At 43.3% G+C, this 21,236-nt stretch overlaps 1 protein-coding gene across 25 annotated transcripts in view; it reads right to left on the reverse strand.

The window, feature by feature from the left end:
• The window catches only part of ak7b (adenylate kinase 7b), a 157,022-nt gene that overhangs the window by 59,180 nt on the left and 76,606 nt on the right, over nt 1–21,236 (reverse strand). For 22 of the 25 annotated variants that reach the window (XM_077555289.1, XM_077555284.1, XM_077555288.1 and 19 more), the window contains 3 exons: nt 4,222–4,350; nt 4,052–4,114; nt 2,678–2,875 (listed from right to left, as the gene is read on the reverse strand). In XM_077555289.1, coding sequence (XP_077411415.1) covers nt 2,678–2,875; nt 4,052–4,114; nt 4,222–4,350 — 390 coding nt within the window. The remainder of the gene's footprint in view (nt 1–2,677; nt 2,876–4,051; nt 4,115–4,221; nt 4,351–21,236) is intronic. The other 3 variants (XM_077555293.1, XM_077555301.1, XM_077555291.1) reach the window with 3 other exon arrangements.

A 21,236-nucleotide genomic window follows, 5' to 3' on the forward strand; every position in this document is an offset into this window, starting at 1 on the left:
ATGCTAGCGCTGCTTAGCTCCTCGTAGCGCGACGCTATGTTAGCGCCGCTTAGCTTCTCTTGCTCTACTCAAGACAGCGCTAAACGAACAGCTGCCACCATGTTTCAATTTGCTCTGTCTCAACATGACTGGACAAACAAACAGGCTGGTTGTCTTATCCAACTCAATCAGCACTCACGCCGTGTCTTCACTGTCAACTGATTGGCTGACAGCGATGAGCGAGCAAGTCTGTGAATCCACCTCCTGTCTGCCCCATGTGTTTGTGCATGTTGCACTTGCTATCTGCAGATTTGAAAACGGGTGTGTCACTGTGTGTCACATGACAGTGTCACAGACGTGACAGATTAGCAGAGACAAGATGTTACAAAATCATATAACATTCGTCTAGTTTTTGTTCATGAACTAAAATGTCCATAAATTTGGCCGATTAGATCTGGTCGGGGTCGATGGCTCCCCTCTTTGGTGAAGGTTTTTCATGCATGCCAGATCCACCACACCAGCATCTACAGAAATTCAAACACAATCTGCTTCTTCCTCTGGTCGCTGAACCAGTGGAGGCTGATGTCTGTGGATCTCACTCTGCTTCATCTATCCTTCCTTCCTTTCTTTAGTCTTTCCTTTGGTCTCTTGAGGTCTCTCTAATTTGTTGGAAATTATATGCTTCTGGGGATGGTGAAAGATTCTGGTTTGTAACCCTGTGTGTAGTAGGTGGTGTCTGGTCGGTGCTGGATTTCACTTTTCTCTCTTTTCCTTGATCACTCCTCGGGTCTTCACGACTCTGGGATTCTGAAGTATTCGTCTTAGGTGATGGATATGGGATTTTTAATAGGTTTCAGGTGAATTAATGAGCACAAACTCACACACACGCACATATGCATGTGCAAGCCCATACTCACGCACAAAAAAAAGAAAAAAAGAGAGAGCAATGATGATGACATGTTGAATCAGTAAGATTACCGAATGAACAATACTGAGCTCTCTCAAAAGAAAAAAAAAACGTCCATAGATTTTAGTCCAGTTTTTATTAAGTGAAGTACATTTTCGTCTCGTCTTCATTAGTCGACAAAAATGCATACTGATTTAGTCCAAGTTATTGTTTAGTTAGACTAGGGTTTTAGTCTTGTCTAGTCTAGTTTTAATCTGGTGAAAAATGTGTGTTGACGAAATTATTTTTGTTTAGTTTTCGTTAACGAAAGTAACACTAGCATGTGATTGAAAATCAGTGGCCACCTGTTGCTGAGTCCATAGCACTGGCTTGCTGTTCTACACGGCCCTGGTCTTTGCATCTCCACTTTTTTTGGCCTCTGCAAGTACTGAGTATGACAGGAAGGTTGAAAAAGTGCTTCACATGCAAAAATTATTATTAGTTTGTGCCGGACAACGCAAAACTTTGGTTGAATTTTGTTAAGTGGTTTGGACACCGCACCATTTTGAATTTTGACTTCCGCTGAGTACACGTGACCTTGTACTTTCATAACCACTGAAGTGACTGGCATCTAATTCATACCAAAGGTGAGAGGAGGTTAGTAAGTAAGTAAGTAATACAGTCAATTTAATTTACTCAAGTACCCCATTGATAAACTAGTAATGAGCAGCCAGCAACAGTAACGTTAGCGCTTCTGATTCACTCGTTGCCAGCGATGTCAGCAATAATTGCACTGAACAAGAATGGCCTGACTGCTGGTCAGATGATCAAATGTATTAATTAGGCCTCACACAATCAGGATTTTTCAGCCGATCGACGAGTTCGGGAAAAAAAAAAAAGAAAAAAAGAAAAAAAAGAGATCACCGATTGGATCAGAAGATGGAGCAATATCTCTATTTAAAAAACTTTTATATTTACTCTACAGTAGACCGCCACCAATTGTGGACGATATGAACTGGCGATAACCAACATATAATTGACGTCACTTGAAATGCATGGGAATAAATTAATACATTAAAAGAATTATTTAAAAAATGCCAATAAACATTAAACATAACATTTAATGTCTTATTTTGTGGCGCTGATCAATTGCATCATTGATCGATCGAGCAAATGAAGACGTTACAGCCGATCTTTCTTTTTGTATAACATGAAATAAATATTGTCTGATCCTGATCCAGCCAATCTGATCGGTGTAAAGTCTAGTACTGTATTAATTAAATTTATCTATTTATTAACTAACTTAATAATCTGCCTAATTTACATAGGAACAGTTAAATAAGGGGAGTTACAGCCCTTATTTTTTTCCACTTATAGCAGTGAGCAGTTGTTGTAGGTTTGAATCCGTATGTCGGTTTTTGTTTTGTATTTGTTGAGGTTTACCCACCTCTTTTCCTTGGTAGTTATTGTTTTTTACTTAACCACTTTGACCTTCTGTCTTTATTTTTTATGTTTGTTTGATTGTTTTTAATGTATTGTTTTGTTGTTTTTACTCGCGTTAATGTGCATGCTCCCTTCTTTGTTGTACCTCTGCTTTTTGGGGTCCATGTTTCAGAGAGTTCTGACAGTCATAACAAAATGAGACAAAAGTTATTAGCTGTACAACAATGTTTGAAGTAACATTATTATAAACACTATATGCACTCTGATTACTGACGAGCATATGGCAGCTAACCAGTGGCTAGGTAACTACAAAAAGCCGAAAGTGTTCACAGCGGTGCATGGCTCAAAATGTTTCTGAAAGGCTGTTACCAATTAATAAAGGGTTGATGTCGAACTCCTCAAAGTAACTGACAACATTTTCTTCTTCCATGTTTTTGTCTCTGTATTTGGCTAAAATTTGCAGGAAGTGCTCTTGCTCGTACTTGTGTTCCTGCACCAACTTCTCAGGGAGGTTAATCACTCGATCTTTCAGAAAGGAATCTGATGCATCAAGGCACAAAACAAACTCTGCAAGGCACAAACACACAGAAAATACTGTAAATAATTAAACAGTAAATGGCTGCATAGATATGCTATTTACAGTTTGTGTAATACATAGTGTATGTTACATATGTAGGGGTGCACATAAAATGTTATGGTGTAGTTCTGAAATGAGCAACCCCTGTTGCTGTTTGGATATCACCGCCAACACATCTGGCCGGTTCACAATCTCTGAGCGATCTACTATGACAGTGATTCCCAACCAGTGTGCCATGGCACATTAGTGGTCCGTGAGATACATCAGGTGTGTTGCAGGAAATTGACACTAAACAGACAATTTGATGCTTCCAATTGCGTAGAGTGGTTAGGTTAACTTCTGGTCCCATATTTGCCTGATTAGAGAAATTCCATCACCTCACTTAAGATCGTTCCTCTTTAGCTGATTTTTCTTACCTTTGTTTATTTTAACCTTTTACGTTCTTGTTTCTCTTTCCTATCACAGAATTTAGAGTTTTGCCTTTTAAGTTCCCAAGTAAATTAGAAAATAAATGTGCACATAATCAAAACCTGATTGTGTGTGTGTATTGTGTACTGTGTGTGTGTTTTACCAATTTACATTAACCTCTAAGCTGGAAAAAAGAATTCACACACTATTAAAGTATAGCATCCTTCCTTTTAATGACTGATTTACAGAGGTTATCATCTGTTATTCCGATAAAACGATCTAACAACTGATGTGGAGCTCCGAAAGGCGAGCTCAAAATTTATTTAAATATTAAACTTGAGTCTCCTCCAATTAATAAATCAATAATTTAATTTAATAATTAATTGACCCATTTTACGCTACAAGTCATTCTGTGTCCACCCAAAAAGATTTTTTGGTTTGAACAAACCTTGAGCACTGTCAAACTCTTTGCACCCCTGGCGCCCCACCCAAAAAAAGAAAAATGTTTCGTGCACAAAAGCTCAGTGACACAGACCACAACAGAACGCAATTTCCAAATTCCAGTACTACTCCTGCATACCAGCGCACGGCTAATGTTCACCCCTGTATATATGGCATCAGTAGTCATCTCAGAACTTTGGGATATAGAATATCATATCAAAATCAAACCCTATCTTTATTGAAATACTTATGTATGTGTTGAGTATGAAAAATACAACAGTGTTTTTCCACTTTAATGACTGTGGTGGTAGTCGGACCTGGCATTATCTTCTTGTTGTAAGAGGAAATGGATGCTTTCTCCTCTGACTCATGTTCATCAACTAAAATAAAAGAAATACAATTAAAATACATATTTTGTTTAAGTTGGTGTGTGTGCGCACATTATGAGGATCTTATAATATGCAATAATCATCTTTGATTTTGTTACCATGGAAAAGCTCTTTGGCTTGATCATATGTCTTTGGAAATCCATCCAGTACAAAGCCCTGGTTTTTGCAGGGGTTGGTCATTAGTTTATCCATCAGCACCTTCACCAACACCTGGTCATCTAAAAAACCTAAGGGGCAAAGATATAATTTACAAAATAAACGTTCACTTTAAACACTGTGGAGCAGAGTTGGCCAAGTTCGGTCCTCGAGAGCCACTATCCATTCTGTTTTCCATTTTTCTCTCCATTAACACACCTGATTCATGATCAGGATCGTTATCAGGCTTCTGCAAAGCATGCTGATGAGCTGATCATTAGATTCAGCTGTGCTGAAGGAGGGAGACATGGAAAACAGGCATGATAGGGGCTCTCTAGGACCGAACTTGGCCACCCCTGCTATGGAGCATGAGTCAAGAACTTAAAAGCCATATCTTGCTGAGCTGTGAATGTTGCCAAATGTTGCGAATGTTGAATTTAATATGAGGTTGTGTCATTCTGCAACATTTCTGCAACGTTTTTTTGACATTTGAGACGACGTGTGAATTAACCTGAAATTTTTGTCAAATTGACCCACACAACGGATAAAAAAATGATTATTTTTCATTTACTTTTTATTAGAATATGTATTGGACTTAAGGTAAGTATGGAATTCTTCAGCCAACAAATAAATGATCTCCAACGCAACAATGCCGAGATACACGCTACACTCGTGACTGTTTCAGCCGAGTTAGAAACCATTAAAAAGGAAAATAAAATGCTAAAAGAAACTATTCTGGATGTTCAATCCCGTAGCATGCAGGATAATTTAATATTCTCAGGTATATCCGAGAACACCTCTGACAATCCAGAGGTTGAGATAAAAAAATTTATGACGACATCGTTAAAAATTCCTCAGGAGACGGTAAATAACATCTCCTTTCACCGGGTACATCGGCTTGGAGCCCGTAGGGGCAATAGACCCCGTCCTATTATCGCCAAATTTGAGCATTTTAAACAAAAAGTATTTGTTAAAAGTAAAGGACGGGAGCTTAAAGGGACCTCATTCGGAATGAATGACCAATTCCCTAGAGAGATTAATGAGCGGCGAAAGGTACTGTTTCCTATAATGAAACAAAATAGGCAGGAGGGTAAACGGACTATGATGGTCGTTGATAAACTATACATCGATGGCCAACTATTCCGGAACCCCAACTCCACTCCCTGGCTGTTCTAATTAGCATCGATGGAACTAAACTTTGTTTGATTATTAGATGTATACGTATACATATACATATACATATAATGTATATGTGGTTATAAAACCTAAAATATGAATACTCATTATGTTTACGCTATATTATAAATATAATAATAATACATAACTATATCTAAAAGTAGATTTAAACAAAAAAAAAAAAAAATCTCGCTTGGGTTACCAGTTACTGGTGTATTATAATGTTGTTTAACTCCCCACTAACGTCCTTCACTTTCACATCCCTACCCGTTTTTTCACTGTTATATTTACTTACACATTTCCTTATATTTTACACAAATTATATAAATCACCTAACTACTTTGATTCTATCCTATAACATGCCAGTATTGACAAATGGCCTATGCAGATATTTACACAGGACTGAGCCTATATTGTTTGTATGCATAAATTAGTTCTGGTTTCCTGGAATGTTTGTGGCGCTCGCTCACAGGCAAAAAGAATAAAAACTTTAGACCATCTCTTAAAATTAAAAGCAGATATTTGCCTCCTGCAAGAAACCCACCTACAAAAATCTGAAGAAAAATTACTTATTGATAAGAATTTTAGCCAAGCATACTCTGCCCCTTATAACAGCAGACAAAGAGGAGTCTGTATACTCATACATAAGAATTTACTCTTTACTCTAAATAATACAATAACAGACCCAGAGGGCCGATACATTATTATTCAGATAACTATATTTAATAAGATATATACACTTGGCAATTTATATGCCCCTAATAATGATGATCCGGCCTTTTTCCATGAATTTTTCTCTCAGCTGTTTGATTTAGCAGCGAACTCTACTATTATTATTGGAGGAGACTTTAACACAGTCTTAAATCCATTAATAGACCGTTCTAATAACACAACATGTATAAGGCGATTACAATCTACTAAAGTAATAGGGGAATATATGGATGATTTTGGCCTCGTCGACAGCTGGAGACTTAAAAACCCAAATAAGAAGGAATTTACCTTCTTTTCCGCTGTACACCGGTCTTTTTCAAGAATTGATTATTTTCTTACAAATAACTCTATTGCTGATAAAACTGTTACAAAAATACATCCTATTATTATTAGCGACCACGCACCAGTCTCACTTTCCCTACAAGTTGATTATACTTTTAAACCACCACCAACATGGCGTTTTAACATCTCTCTGCTAAACGATGCAGAGTTTGATAAAATTATAAGGAAAGAGTGGGCAGACTTTTTGGAAATAAATGACTCTCCAGGCCTATCGCCATCTCTTCTCTGGGAAGCTGGGAAAGCAGTAATTAGAGGTAAAATTATATCATATTCATCTTATAAAAAGAAACAGGATCAAAAATTTGAAAATGACTTGGAAGATAAAATTAAACAACTGACGGATGAGTACGCAATAAACCCAAATGACCAAATATGGACTGACTTACAAAATACAAAAATACAGTTAGACGATATGCTAACTAAAAAGACAGAGTTTATAATACAACAATTGAGATACAACAACTTTGAATATAATAACAAATCAGGTAAATTTCTTGCAAACCAACTTCAACGCAATCGGGAAAAATCTCTTATAACGGCTATTAAAGGGACAACTGGTGAATGTACACAATCACCAGAAGAAATTAATCAAATTTTTTATAACTATTATCGCAACCTATACTCAGAAACTAACAAACCTAACCCTGAGCATATTGAGGCATTCCTCAGTAGCTTAAATATGCCTCAGTTAACTACTGAATATAAAGATATGTTAGAAGCGCCACTTACTATAAACGAGTTGTACAGTGCTCTAGATAGTATGCCTAATGGCAAGGCACCTGGCCCAGATGGTTATCCGGCTATATTTTTTAAGCACTACTGGTTAATGCTTGCTCCGCTATTCTTAAGAGTAGTAACAGAAATTAAAACTAATGGTTACATACGTCCACACATGAATACAGCAGCAATTAAACTTTTATTAAAGCCAGAAAAAGACCCCACCCTTCCATCAAGTTACCGTCCGATTTCACTAATTAACACTGATATCAAAATTATTACTAAGGCTTTCACATCTAGATTAGAAACAGTAATCTCGACAATTATTCATAGCGACCAAACAGGCTTTATTAAAGATCGCCACTCTACTAATAATATTAGGAGGCTCTTTAACCTTATTAGCATGTCACAGCGGCATGATAAGAAGGCAGTTATTATATCGTTGGATGCAGAAAAAGCTTTTGACAAAGTTAACTGGTCCTTCCTCTTTGCTGTTTTAAATAAATTTGGCTTTGGGAAATCATTTATCCACTGGGTGTCAGTATTATATGATTCTCCCAAAGCTACAGTTACTACTAACGGGATTATATCTAAGAGCTTTATTTTACAGAGAGGCACAAGACAGGGATGCCCACTATCCCCTTTATTATTTGCAATATTTATCGAGCCACTTGCAATAGCCATACGCCAGGAAAGAAGGATTCAAGGAATTCACTCTGGGGTAACAGAACATAAAATTAATCTATATGCCGATGATATTTTACTTTATCTAGAAAACCCGGCGATTTCGTTAGGGGAAGTATTTAACTTAATAACTAAATTCTCACAGTTGTCAGATTATTCTATTAACTGGACAAAATCAACACTTCTACCTATTACAGAAAATTCATGGAACCCTGCAAGCCAGGACCCACATTACTCATTTCCTATAGGTAATTTAAAATACTTAGGCATAAAAATCTCACCTAAATTAACTGATTTAATTCATTTAAATTTTTCTCCACTTCTGGATAACATTCATAGTGACTTGGAACGCTGGAATAATCTTCCTATTTCTTTAATAGGACGAATAGCCACCGTTAAAATGAAAGTTTTACCTAAAATAAACTATTTTTTCTCAATGATTCCATTTAAACCTACGGCTAAATGGTTCCAGTTGTTGGACTCAGCCGTTACAAAATTTTACTGGAAAAAAAAAAAAGCAAAGATTAGTCTATCTACTCTTCAGAAAAGTAAATCCAAAGGTGGCCTAGAGGCACCAAATTTTATGTACTACTATATAGCTAACCAGCTACAATATATCGTTCTATGGGCACAACCCAACAGAGATACTAACTGTTGGCTGGAACTAGAACAGAAGGATTGTAATAACCTCAGACTTCTAGATTTACTCTTTATTACAACATCGATTAAGCGACATAATTGTTTTAAAAACCCAATGATCTCCGCCACCCTGACTGCTTGGTGGAAGGCATTAGAAATTACAAAAGCCCAAGTGGAGCCCTGTGGGCTTTCTCCCCTATGGCATAACCCTGACTTTCGAATTAACAACCAAACGTTTTATTTAGGTGTGTGGGAGCAGAAAGGAATCACACATCTTCACCATCTCTTCTCAGATAATATGTTTATATCATATACATCTTTGCTCCAAAAATACAAAATAACAAACGGAAATTTTTTACATTATCTGCAAGTTAAAAATATGATAAAGAAACAAATTCCAACACTTCAGGGTACGCTCCAACCACCTGGCTTAGCTAAAGATATTACCAAGCTCTCTCCGACAACAACAAAAAAACTTTCAAAAATATATAAGTTACTTTCATATACGGATAAAATGTCTTTACCCATCTTAAAATGGGAGACAGACTTGTCTATAGCTCCGGAATCTGACTTTTGGATTCAAGTTTGTGAAAATGCATTTAAAATGACAAAACACACAAATTTACAACTTATCCAATACAAAATAATCCATAGAACATACATTACTCAATATATGATGAAGAAAATGGGCCTCTCCGACTCCGACATTTGTCTCCAGTGTTTACAAAACACTACAGACACTTATTTTCATGCTTTATGGTTATGCACCCCGGTTATGTATTTCTGGACTAAAGTCTTAGAAAAACTTTCCGCTATCTTGTACTATAGGATACCTTTATCTCCAAACTTGTGTTTGCTAGGTGACCTAACAACAACTGACCTACCACATAAACAATTTCAATCTACACTTGTAGCCCTTACTATCGCTAAAAAAACAATTCTTGTTAACTGGAAAAATAAACAAACTCTGAATATCGACCAATGGTCTAACCTCCTCATAAATCACATTTTAATGGAAAAAATATCGGCCTCAAATAAAAAACAAATATCAAAATTCATAGAAATATGGTCTACGTATATAGAATATTTTAACCTAATTCTGGTTATTTAATTCTGCCTGTTAGCGAGAGCCACCACATCGTGATAACTTACATTGATGTCTCTGCATTTGGCAGTTTGTTACTAATGGTTGTGTTTTTATAGTCAGGAACCCAGTTGCTGCCAACAGGATCGAACAGATTCACCTCCAATGGGCACTAAAGGCTAATATTCGGATTCACTGCATGCCAGGGGACTAACGCTACAGGTGCTGTCCCCCCTGGCTGGGCGTGGGCGGGTCTGCCCCTCTGTTGGCTGCTGGGTGGCGGCTGCGTCTTGGTCGTTCCCTGGGTCTCGTGGTGGGTGCTGTGTTGCGGGGCTCTCCCTGGTGTCCGGGGCGGCGCCGCCCCGGCGCGGTCCGTCGCTCTGGGTCCGGCGACGCGGGTCGGGGCCTGTGGGCCGCCGGGGTGCCCCGTGGTTCCCTCTCCCCTCCCCCTTCCTCCCCCTTGCTTCCTCTCCCTCTTCACCTCTCCCCGCCCGTCCTCCGCCTCCCTGTCCCTTCTCCCTCGTCGCCCTTCCTCCTCCTCTCCCCCTCTCTCTGCGGCCCTGCTGCTGCCTCCTGCCCTTCCTGTCGTCTCCTTCCCCCGTCCCCTCCCCCTCCCCTGTCCGCCCTCCTCCCCCTCCCCTAGGCCGGGGGTTCCGTCCGTGGCCCGGGTCTCGGCGCTCCGGGGGCCGGGGGAGTGGGCGGGATTGGTGTTGTGCCCGCCCCGCTCCGGTGGGCCTCCGGGCACTTCGGGCGGGCCCCGGTATCCGGGGGGCAAGCCCCGCCGGGGTCCCGGTGGGGTGGGTGGGGGTTTTGGTGGGCGGGTGCGCCTCCCCCCCCCCGCCCGGTTGGGGGGGGCCCAGCTGGTCGCTCCTCTTAACTCACTGCACTAGTTTTGCACAATACATTTTAGGGCACATAACACACTTTGGGGGGAGTGGGGTGGGGTGGAGACACCGTCTCCGCCCTGCAGCTCCCCTCCAAATTTTAATGCACCACACAACTGGGGGGGGGGGGGGCATCGGTTGGGGCGGCCGCGGTATGAAGCAGTGCTGCGGTCGCCTGTCCGTGTGCACCCCCCCCCCCCATTAATTTATTTTAATGCACCACATACGCTCATTGACATGCCTGGGGGGCGGATGGATCGGAGCAGGGGGGGATATCATTTCCCTCTGCTCCGGTTCACCTGCCCCCAATTTTAATGCACCACACACACACACACTTATGTATATACACTGGGTGGGGTCACACACACGGTTTAGGGGTAGAGTTCGCCAGTCGGCGAGCTGGCGAACTTAGTAACAGGGTTAGTTTTTCACTTTGATCGTTGGGGTGACGACCGGGGCCTCTCCCCGCTGGGCCTGGGGTTCGGGGATGCCGCCCGTCCTCCGGTGCCCCCATCTCCCCTTCTGCCCCTGGTGTTCCGTCCCTCCGCGTGGTGGGGTGGGCGCGGGTGCCCTCTCCGCTCCGCTGCCCGGCCCCCTCTTCGGCGCGGATGCCTGGGTGCGGTGTGTCCCCGGGGTCTGGGGTCGGGGGCTGGGGGGCTGTCGGTTGGTGGGGGTGGGGGCGGGGGGCGGGGGCGGCTTGGTTGGTGGGGGGGTGGTGGTGGGGGTGCCGGGTGGGGGGTGCTGGGGTGGGGAGGGTGTCTGGGGATTTGGGGACCTGGGGGCGGTTGGGGCTGGGTTGGGGTGGGTGGCGGGGGTGGGGGGCGGGGGGGGTCGCGGGGGGAGCGGGGGTTGTGGGCCGGTGGGATGCCTGGTGGGCCTGCAGTGCCCCGTCCTGCTGCGTTGGGTTGGGGGCGCGGGCCGCGTTGGGGTGGGGGGCGCTCCTGCTCCGGGGTTTGCTCTCCGGCCGGTGGCCCCTGCGGGGCCCGGGGGTCGTCCTTTGGCGCGGCCGCGGCCTGGGGGGCCCTGAGGCGTTGCGCTTGCTCTGTCCTGGCGGGGGTCGACGGCTCCCCTCTTTGGTGGAGATTTTCATGCATGCTAGATCCACCACACCAGCATCTATCGAGACTCAGACACAATTTGTTTCTCCCTCAGGTCATTGATTCGGTGGAGGCTGGTGTCTGTGGATCTCACTCTGCTTCGTCTGTCCTTTCTACCTTTCCTCAGTTTCTCCTTTGGGCCCTTGAGGTTTCCCTGATTTGTTGGAGTTGGGATGTCTTTGGGGTTGGTGAAGGTTAGTGGCCCGGTGGGTGGTGTCTGGTCGGTGCTGGGCTTCGCTTTTCTTTCTTTTCTTTGGTCCCCCTTTGGGTCTCCTGGCGGCCCCACGACTCTGGCTGGATTTTGAAGTGTTCGGTTTAGGTGAACGGTATGGGAATTCTTATTTATTTTTTTTTTTTTCGCACGCACGCACACACACACGCACGCACACACGCACAAACACACATACAAAAAAAAAAAAAAAAAAAAAAGGGAGAACAATGATGATGACATTTCAAATGATCAATACTGAGATCTCCCAGAAAAAAAAAAAAAAAAAAAAAAAAAAAAAAAAAAAGAATATGTATTGGACATTTTCTTATATACATTTTTTGTCCAGTCCACGTCACGCTATGACATGTTGCGTGTATGCAACTCAGTCTTGTTCTTTTAGGACTTATTTCCTGGTCTATTGTGCTATAAAAGTACCTATGACGTTGTCAAGTACTGCCGTAATTTAGATAGCACTCTTACCCATCTCATGTTTCATATTTTTCCTTCAAGAAAAAAAGAAAGAAAAAAATATAAAAAGAAAACAATATTTATATATGTATTGCAGTTTTAGCAGGAAAGCCCAGACTTCTCTCCCCCCAGCCACTTCAACCAGCTACTCCAGTGGGATCCCAAGGCGTTCCCAGGCCAGCCGAGAGACATGACCTCTGCAGCGTGTCCTGGGTCATGCCCGGGGCCTCCGGCCAGTGGCACATGCCCGGAACACCTCTCCAGGGAGACGTCCAGGAGGCATTCGAACCAAATGCCCAGGCCACCTCAACTAGTTCCTCTCAACGCAGAGGAAACTCATTTCGGCCACTTGTATCCGGGATCTAGCTCTTTCGGTCACAACTAGGGCTGAATGATTATGAAAAATAATCTAATTGTGATTTTTTCCCCCAAAAAATTCCGATCGCAATGTCATATGCAGATTTTTTTCAAGGTCCTTTTCAATTAACTTTTTACCCAGATATATAATATATTTCAGGATATTAAGATAAATGCAAATTAAACTTAATATCACAGTTTTTCTACTACAATTACAGTTACTGTTACAATTTACCATTTCAACATATCCAACTTTTCATGTTGCATAAAACATGTGACATGTAAACACTGCACTTTTTAAACAATGCATTATCAATAAATAAATGCAATATACATATTTAAAAAATGAAACTTAGCGATCTCCAGTCAGTAAACTCACACATGCTAAAGTGTAGGCAAAGTAAAATTATACCTGCTTATATGACGTAACATTTTCCTATTTGATTTAAAAAAACACTAGCATTTTGTAGCAATCCTTGTGGGTAGGTCGCGGGTTGGGTAGTTTCCCATGGTCTGGACGGTCCGAAGGCAACACAGACTTGTTTTGGTAAGCTAAGCGGTTTTTGGAGCTGCTGTGTGCTAGTGTGGTTAAGGCCGACAGTTACTTGCGAATTGTCACTCAAGAGTTGTTGTTTGTTCGCCGCTTGGCCTGATTAGTTCACCAATGCTACAATACATGTACATTAAAGGAGGCTGCGGCGGCACCTAATTGACGGTGAGTCATGACGAGCAATAATCATTTTGTCATTCATGAAATCGGATGACACAACATATGGCCACGTACACTGCAAAATGGACTGTAGAAAATGTAAGAAAAATATAGTAAAATAAAATAAAAATTACTTAAAATAAGCAAATTATCTGCCAACAGAAGAAGACATTTTTACTTAAATTTACCTGTAGGATTTTGAAAAATAAGAATATAATACTAGGCCCATTTCAACCACTGCGGTCTTGAAAATAGTATTTTTAGACTAAAAACAAGTAATGTTCACTATTTTCAAGATGTAATAAATAAAAACTATTTTCTTAAAAGTCAGTATTAGTATTTTTAAGTATTTTTTTTTACGCTTGGATAATTTATAGGCTGAGTATCTAGCAGTGAGGTATCAGGTCCCATTTTCTTTGTCATGACCCAGACAGGAATTGAACCCACAACCTTCAAGACTGAGGGTAGGCACTCTACCACTAGACCACTGAGCTGGTTCTGAAACAAAGGAAAAAATAAGAAAACTTATGAAACCCGAGTTCAGGACCTTTGATGTTTCTTATTTGTCATCTTAAAATGTGGGAAATGCTTGTTTTAATCCTCACACTAATTAAAACTGGCTGTTAACACTCAATGCCATGACTGCTTGATCAAATAAAATAATTAAGTAATAAGTATCTTAAAATAAGCACAATGATCTTGCCTGACAATTTAATTTTAATTAAAAATAACTCGTCAAATCAAAATAAGCAAATTTAGGTTAAATTTAAGAAATTATATCTAACTTAATTTCAGTTTTTGCAGTGTACAGACCTATCAAATTTATCAGCCGCTGCCACACACTTGCGTGTACACTCAGTTTACAAAGCGCTCGACATTACGGTTTTTAAAACCAAGATCAAACAGATTAAACGACAGTTACGTATGTACAGTAACTACGGTTCTATGAGTCCCGAACGACCGCCAGGTGGCGGTGCTGAAACAGCAAGGAAATCCCCCACGCGCATGCGTCACTCAAGAAAGAATTCCTAAAAGGACATTTCACGGGTTTCGGCTGACATGATCCTCATGTATAAAAAGGGATCGTAGCCGGAACCGAGTCTCTCAGAACCTTCTCGCTCAAACTCACTCCTTTCAGAACAGCCCATGAGGTAGACACACCCCTGGTGGAGTAACTGCGCATAGACCCGATACGACTGCCAAATACCTCCCCGATCCAATGGGAGAGGCGTTGCTTGGACACAGCAGCGCCTTTATTCGGGCCGTCGTAAGACACAAAGCTGGGTGGATGTACGGAAACATGACGTCCAAATAAGAGCGGAGCGCCCTCACAGGACAACAAAGACCTGGAGTGCCATCCCCATCCGTTGACGGCTGAGCAAAACGAGCGAGACGAATAAGGTGGTTGGCTGGAGAGCCAGACAAAACTTTGGGCACAAAAGCAGCATTTGGCCACAATGTGACCCCTGCCCCGTCGGGATGCTGACGAAGACATTCGGGGCAGAAAATTAATCAGGGCCAGTTGCACAGCCCGCAGCTCTAGCCCATTGATGTGCAGCGATCTGTCCCCTGCAGACCACAGGCCTTGAGCCGTCCTGTGTTGCCAAAACTGCACTCCATCCACTTAGGCTGGCATCGGTGGTGATAACTTCATGACGTGTGGGTAACACCCCCAATGGGACTCCCGCCAATAGAACAGAGCGGCGACCCCAAGGTGCAAGAGCACCCATGAACCGGCTGGACACTCTTGAGACGCTTCCGACGGTCTAGCAGCGGGTTGCGCCGGAAGCGGAGCAGCCACCGTTGCAACGGTCGCACCGACAGCAGACCCAATGGCACAAGTGCCGTCAGGGTTGTTAACTTGCCCAGCAGACGCAGAAAAAGGACATAAGGCAGCATCCCATTGGCACGGAAGAGAGAGATGAGACGTAGCACATTGTCGACCCTCTGTGGGGACGGTTGAGCAGTCATGGAGGTGGTTTCCAACGACATTCCGATGAACAGAGTCTGCTGAGAGGGAACAAGAGAGGACTTCTCCAGGTTGACCTTGAGCCCAAGTCGTGAGTGCATATCAGCCAGTCGTCCAAGTAAAGGAGCACCTTTATGCCCCTCGACTGCAGGAGTGCAAGTGCCACCTTCAATACACATGTGAACACTCTGGGAGAGAGTAACAGCCCAAATGGAAGTACTCTGAAATGCCAGTGGTGACCCCTGTAGGCAAAGCGGAGAAATTTTCTGTGCTGAGGAGCACAGATCGATTGACGTGAACCATTCCCCTCGGACGATTGTCCTCAAAGGGGCTGACGTAGTTAGCATACGGAAGGGAAAAACTCTGAGGTACCGGTTGAGACCTTTCAGATCTAAGATAGGGCGCAGTCTGCCTGTCTTTTTTGGAATTAGGAAGTAGGGGTAGAATCCCACTGGTTGAGCCAAGGGATCCACTGCTTCGATAGCGGACTTGGCGAGGAGGGTCGCTAGCTCTTAATCCAGAGCTAGTGCCTTTTTCAGGTCGCTGATGACAGTCTCTCTGACCCAGATGGAGAGACGGGGCCGGCGTCAGAACTGAATCCTGTACCTATGAGACAAGGTTAAAAGCACCCATGGGTCCGAAGCGAGGGCAGCCCAGTAGTTGAGCCGGTGACAGGAAAAGTAACCGACTGCCGGCCCCTTGGGATCAATCCCGGACCTTTAAATCCAGGAGGGATGGGGCGTGTTGCCTGAAGTTTAAGGCTGTCCATGGGGTCCTCGGCCAGAGGGGCGAACCCCACGGGCGTCCGTGACATGGCCTCATGTGGAACGACGAGGCCCGTATCTCCCCGTAGGCCGAAAGGACTGCCCAGTACGTGACAGAGGGGCGGCTCCCCCCAGTTTGACGGAGCCTGGCAAGGCTAGCAAACTTACGCCTCGTGTCATTAGCACACACTTTGCGTTCCAGTGCTCCGATTGCTGCCAAACCACCGGCGACGATGACCGCCCCTGGAGAGCCGCTTCGTCCTGGTGAGGCGCAACATCAGTTGTGTTCACCAGAGTGTGGCCCGCCGCATCAGAGCTCGCCACTGCGAGACAGTTGAGACAGCAATCAGTGCGTCCCTCTTTGGGCAAGAAGGACTGACACAGTGCTTGCAGCGAGCCTCGTCGTCCATAGCAGCCACCAATCGACGTGCAATGAGTGTGCGCAAGTCAAAAGGCTGCTTTCTTCGTGTGAGAGAGAAGGCGAAAAACCGGCCTCTTCACCAACGGAATAAACTAATTCACAAGTGCTCACAGCAACACGTAAGTGAACGTCTGTGTCGTCATATACTAGCAGAAGTCAACAACATCAAGGCGGCTGGCGACCCACGTACGGAGCCACATAAGTTGAGAGGCAATACAAGCTAAGAAAGGATACGAAATAACTTTACCAACACTAGTGAGTTGTATTCAAAACAAGTCTAAGTAACCGTAGGCAAGACATCAACAGTCGCTGACATCCACCAGGCATACTTTACAAACTTGAAGCCGCACTCAGCGATGAAGAGCGGAGATCATGTAAAGATGGAAGGGGAGCTCTAACGCCCATATATAAATTTCAAAAGTACAAATACACTAAGCCGTCACAGCCAAGAGGGGCGGGGAACCCCGCTGCCCCGATCAACAAGATCACAGGCCACCAGCGACGAAAAACAGTGGTAAACGCCGTGAGTGACCGCGCGAGGTTAAAGAGACTAGGTTCCGGCTACGATTCCCTTTTATACATGAGGATCAGTCAGCCAGAACTGGAAATGTCCTTTTATGAATTCTTTCTCGAGTGGCGCATGCGCGTGGGGGATTTCTGTGCTGTTTCAGCACTGCCACCTGGCGGTCGCGAGGGACGAAATAGAACATGTTAGACACTCATTTCAATCTCATGAGACAAAAAATAAAATCACAAAAATTACGTGCACTTATGGCGCCAGGCTTTAGTTACAGTGATGACGTTCCTGCACCCCACCCCTTTTCATCCTTCAGCTCCGTTTCAACGAGCATTTAAATTGCAGCCTTTCACGATTACGTAACCACGTTTTGTCAAACCGCGATTTAATTGCAAAACAATTAATCGTTCAGCCTTAGTCACGACCCACAGCTCATGACCATAGGCAAGGGTAGGAACGGAGTTCGACCGGTAAATTGAGAGCTTTGCCGTTCGACTCAGCTCCTTCTTCACCACAACGGACCGATACAGAGTCCGCATCAATGCTGACGCTGCATCCATCCGCCTGTCAATCTCCCGCTCCATCCTACCCTCACTCGTCAACAAGACCCTAAGATACTTGAAGTCCTCCACTTGGGGCAGTATCTCATCCCAGAATTGGAGTGGGCACTCCACCCTTTTCGAACTGAGGATCATGTTCTCGGATTTGGAGGTGCTGATTTTCATCCCAACTGCTTCACACTTGGCTGCGAACCGCTCCAGTGAGAGTTGGAGATCAGGGCTTGAAGAAGCCAACAGCACCACATCATCCACAAAAAGTAGAGGTGCAATGTTGAGGCCACCAAACCGGTCCCCCTCAACGCCTCGGCTGCGCCTAGAAATTCTGTCCATAAAAGTTATGAACAGAATTGGTAAGGTTCTTAGGCAACCTTGGCAGAATCCCACCCTTACTGGAAATTAATTTGACTTACTACCGGCAATGCGGACCAAACTCTGACACTGGTCGTACAGGGACCAAACACCCCGCGGGTACTCACAAAGCACCCCCCACAAACTCCCCGAAGGATATGGTCGAATGCCTTCTCCAAGTCCACAAAACACATGTGGATTGGTTGGGCGAATTCCCACGCACCCTCAAGGGATCCTGATGAGGGTTTGCTGAGAGCTAGTGTTCCATGGCCGGGACGAAACCCACACTGCTCCTCCTTCACCCGAGATTCGACTTCCTGACGGACCCTTGGATCGACCTTACCAGGAAGGCTGGTAACACACCCTCCGGTCCCCCTTCTTAAAAAGGGGGGGCCACCACCCCTGTCTGCCAATCCAGAGGCACTGTCCCCGATGTCCACGCATTGTTGTAGAGGCGTGTCAACCACGACAGCCCCGCAACATCCAGAGCCTTTAGGAACTCCGGGTGAACCTCATCCACCCCTAGGGCCCTGCCACAGAGGAGTTTTCCAACCATTTCAGTGACTTCGACTGCCCCACTGACTATGGCAAGGCTAACACAGAACGTTCTGTCAGCCAAATAGGATGTAAACCACTCAAGAGCACTACCACTAATGCCCACCTGGTGCTGAAAACGAACCAACACAATACTGTATCAAACGCTGCAGTCAGATCCAACAGAACAAGACATACATATTCTCCAGTGTCATTTGCCAGGAGGTTGTCATTAAAAACTCGTAGCAGGGCTGACTGTGCTATGCATTGTCTTAAAACCTGACTGGAAAACCTCCAAGATGTTATTTGCGTCCAAGAAAGTGCTTAGTTGCATGTATACCACTTTTTCCCAATTTTTTTTTTTAGATGAAAGCCAGTTTAGAAATGGGCCTAAAATTTGACAGCGCACATTGGTATAGACCGGGTTTCTTCAGCAGTGGTTACACCACAGCATGTTTAAATTGTTTGGGGACTCCACCAGAAGATAGGCTACTGTTGATAATAGCCAAGACCGATTTACCGATACTTGGGAGAACCACTTTGAAGAAATGAGGGGGAACAGAATCATATGGCGAGCCTGATCTGATGGCTTAATCTGGCGAACAACATCTTCTAAAGAGCTCAATGAAATGGCTTCAAATTAATTTAGCACCACCGAGCAAGGGACCTGAATGGAGGGGTCAAAGGTGATGTTGTTGGTGGTGAGAGCTCTAGCTTTGGCAATCTTATCAATGAAAAACTGAAGGAAACTATTGCACAATACAGGGGAAGAGTTTGTACAGGTAGGGTTGAGGAGGTTTGAGTACTGAATCAATAGTTTAGAATAGTACATGTGGATTACGATGACTTGCCTGAATAAGATCAGTCTTTCAAGATTTGATAGGAGACTTGCAACTAGTGTTTTTTTTTGTGTTTTTAGGATTAACATAAACACAGTGGTATGAATTTAAATATCAGACCTATTAATAAAGTTGAGTTCACAAAATGTCTAGGAATTTAAATTGATCCATAAATTTTAAAAAACATATAAATGAGATGGTTAAAAAATTATGATGGATGATTTGAGTGAGAGGAGACGGCGTCTAGAAGAAGAATTTGAAAAGGCTAACAGTAGAGTGGAACAAAAATAGGAAAAGGATTATTAAGAGAATTGTTTTGGTGGAAGAGACTTAAGCCGAGAATGCATCATCGTATATATATATATATATATATATATATATATATATATATAGTGGAATTATGGGAGTACCGGCACATATTTTTTTCCACTTAAAACACTGATTCCACATAATTTTCCCAGGAAGACCTACGTGATGCAGCAGGGGCAAAACACGATGAATCAATTCTGATGCGCATTTGTGGAAAAGATAGGGTTGCAGTGGAGGCCAGGTACCACTATAGCTGCTACAGAGCCTACACTTCATTTCCAAGCATCCACCAGAAAGACAGAGGTATATGTTGTTGGAAATTATGAATATCTGGATGAATCCTGCAGGGATTTATCATATCTGATTAATTTTATAGTGGAAGATTGCCATTTGACACCATGTAAAAGGTCTTCTGTGATTCAGTGAGTGTCAAGAGGATTTTAATGTAGTAATGCGCATGAGCAGTCTTCCATAAGATATACAAGAAAACTGTGCAGAGTTAGCCGATGGCTTATATGAGCAATACAATCAATACAATTTTAAATACATACATAAATTTACAAAGTAGATACCATGTTGAACATACAATTACACTCTGAAGACATTTAACATTTTCAATTTATAATTTTACCTGTTTTTAAATTTACTTATAAGCATATAGATGTGATATAATCATGAGAGTAGTTAAAAGAATACAGTGGGATAATGATTTTGTGAACTTTATTTGATCTTCTTACCCTCAAAGCTATTGACGATAGGAATGTGCATGAAGTTATCAGAGTCTGTTGTCAGTAGTCAGTTGGTCGTAAAAACTGAAGGTCTAAGGTCAAATCCTGTGTAATCTTATCTGTTCCCCGAGCAAGAAGGGGAACTGTATAAAGATGTCTGTTTACCATCAACATTACACCTTTGTTCAACCTAGGAGTCGACATGTCTGTCCTTTGTTCAAATCAAGAGGCGGGAAGAGGAACCTTTTATCTTTTGATTATAAATGAGTAGAAGTTTTTTTTTTAGTCTGGTACATACTTGGGGGCTCGACATTGCTTTCAGATGTCGGTTCCCTAACTGTGTCTTTGAGAGCTCTCAAATAAATCTTTGCAAAGAAAGCTTCTTTATCAGATCTCAATGCAATTATTTTGAACACGCAAGGATTACACTTAACTCTTTCACTGCCACTGACGTTTAAAGACGTCAAGTAAAAACCTACGGAGCGCTGCCAATGACGTCTAAAGACGTCATCCAATTTTTTTATTTTTTATTTTGAAACGGGTGCCGGCAAGCCTTCCAGAGATGTGGTGAAAATTTCAATCAGGTTTTTTGAGCCTAATGACTATTTTTGGCCCCTAGAGGGCAGCGATGACTCTCTTTTGACAAGATCGGGTGGGCGTCAGTAGAGGCGGAGCTAGAGCGTCGAGCAGGAGATGAGAATGTTAGACAAAGGAAAAATGGCGACCGGTTGCGGCAGCTCACGCCCGAGCCGTTTTTTTCAAATTCGAAAAGCATCGACCAACGATAAAGAGCACATTGATGACGACGATGATCATCATCGATGATGATGATGACTCCGTGGTTGGAAAGCATTGACGCGGCAGTAGGAGACGTGGGGGGGAGAGCTAGATGGCCGAGGAGGAGCACACG

The sequence above is a fragment of the Vanacampus margaritifer genome, chromosome 1 (assembly GCF_051991255.1).
Source record: "Vanacampus margaritifer isolate UIUO_Vmar chromosome 1, RoL_Vmar_1.0, whole genome shotgun sequence".
In the NCBI taxonomy this organism is placed as follows: Eukaryota; Metazoa; Chordata; class Actinopteri; order Syngnathiformes; family Syngnathidae; genus Vanacampus; species Vanacampus margaritifer.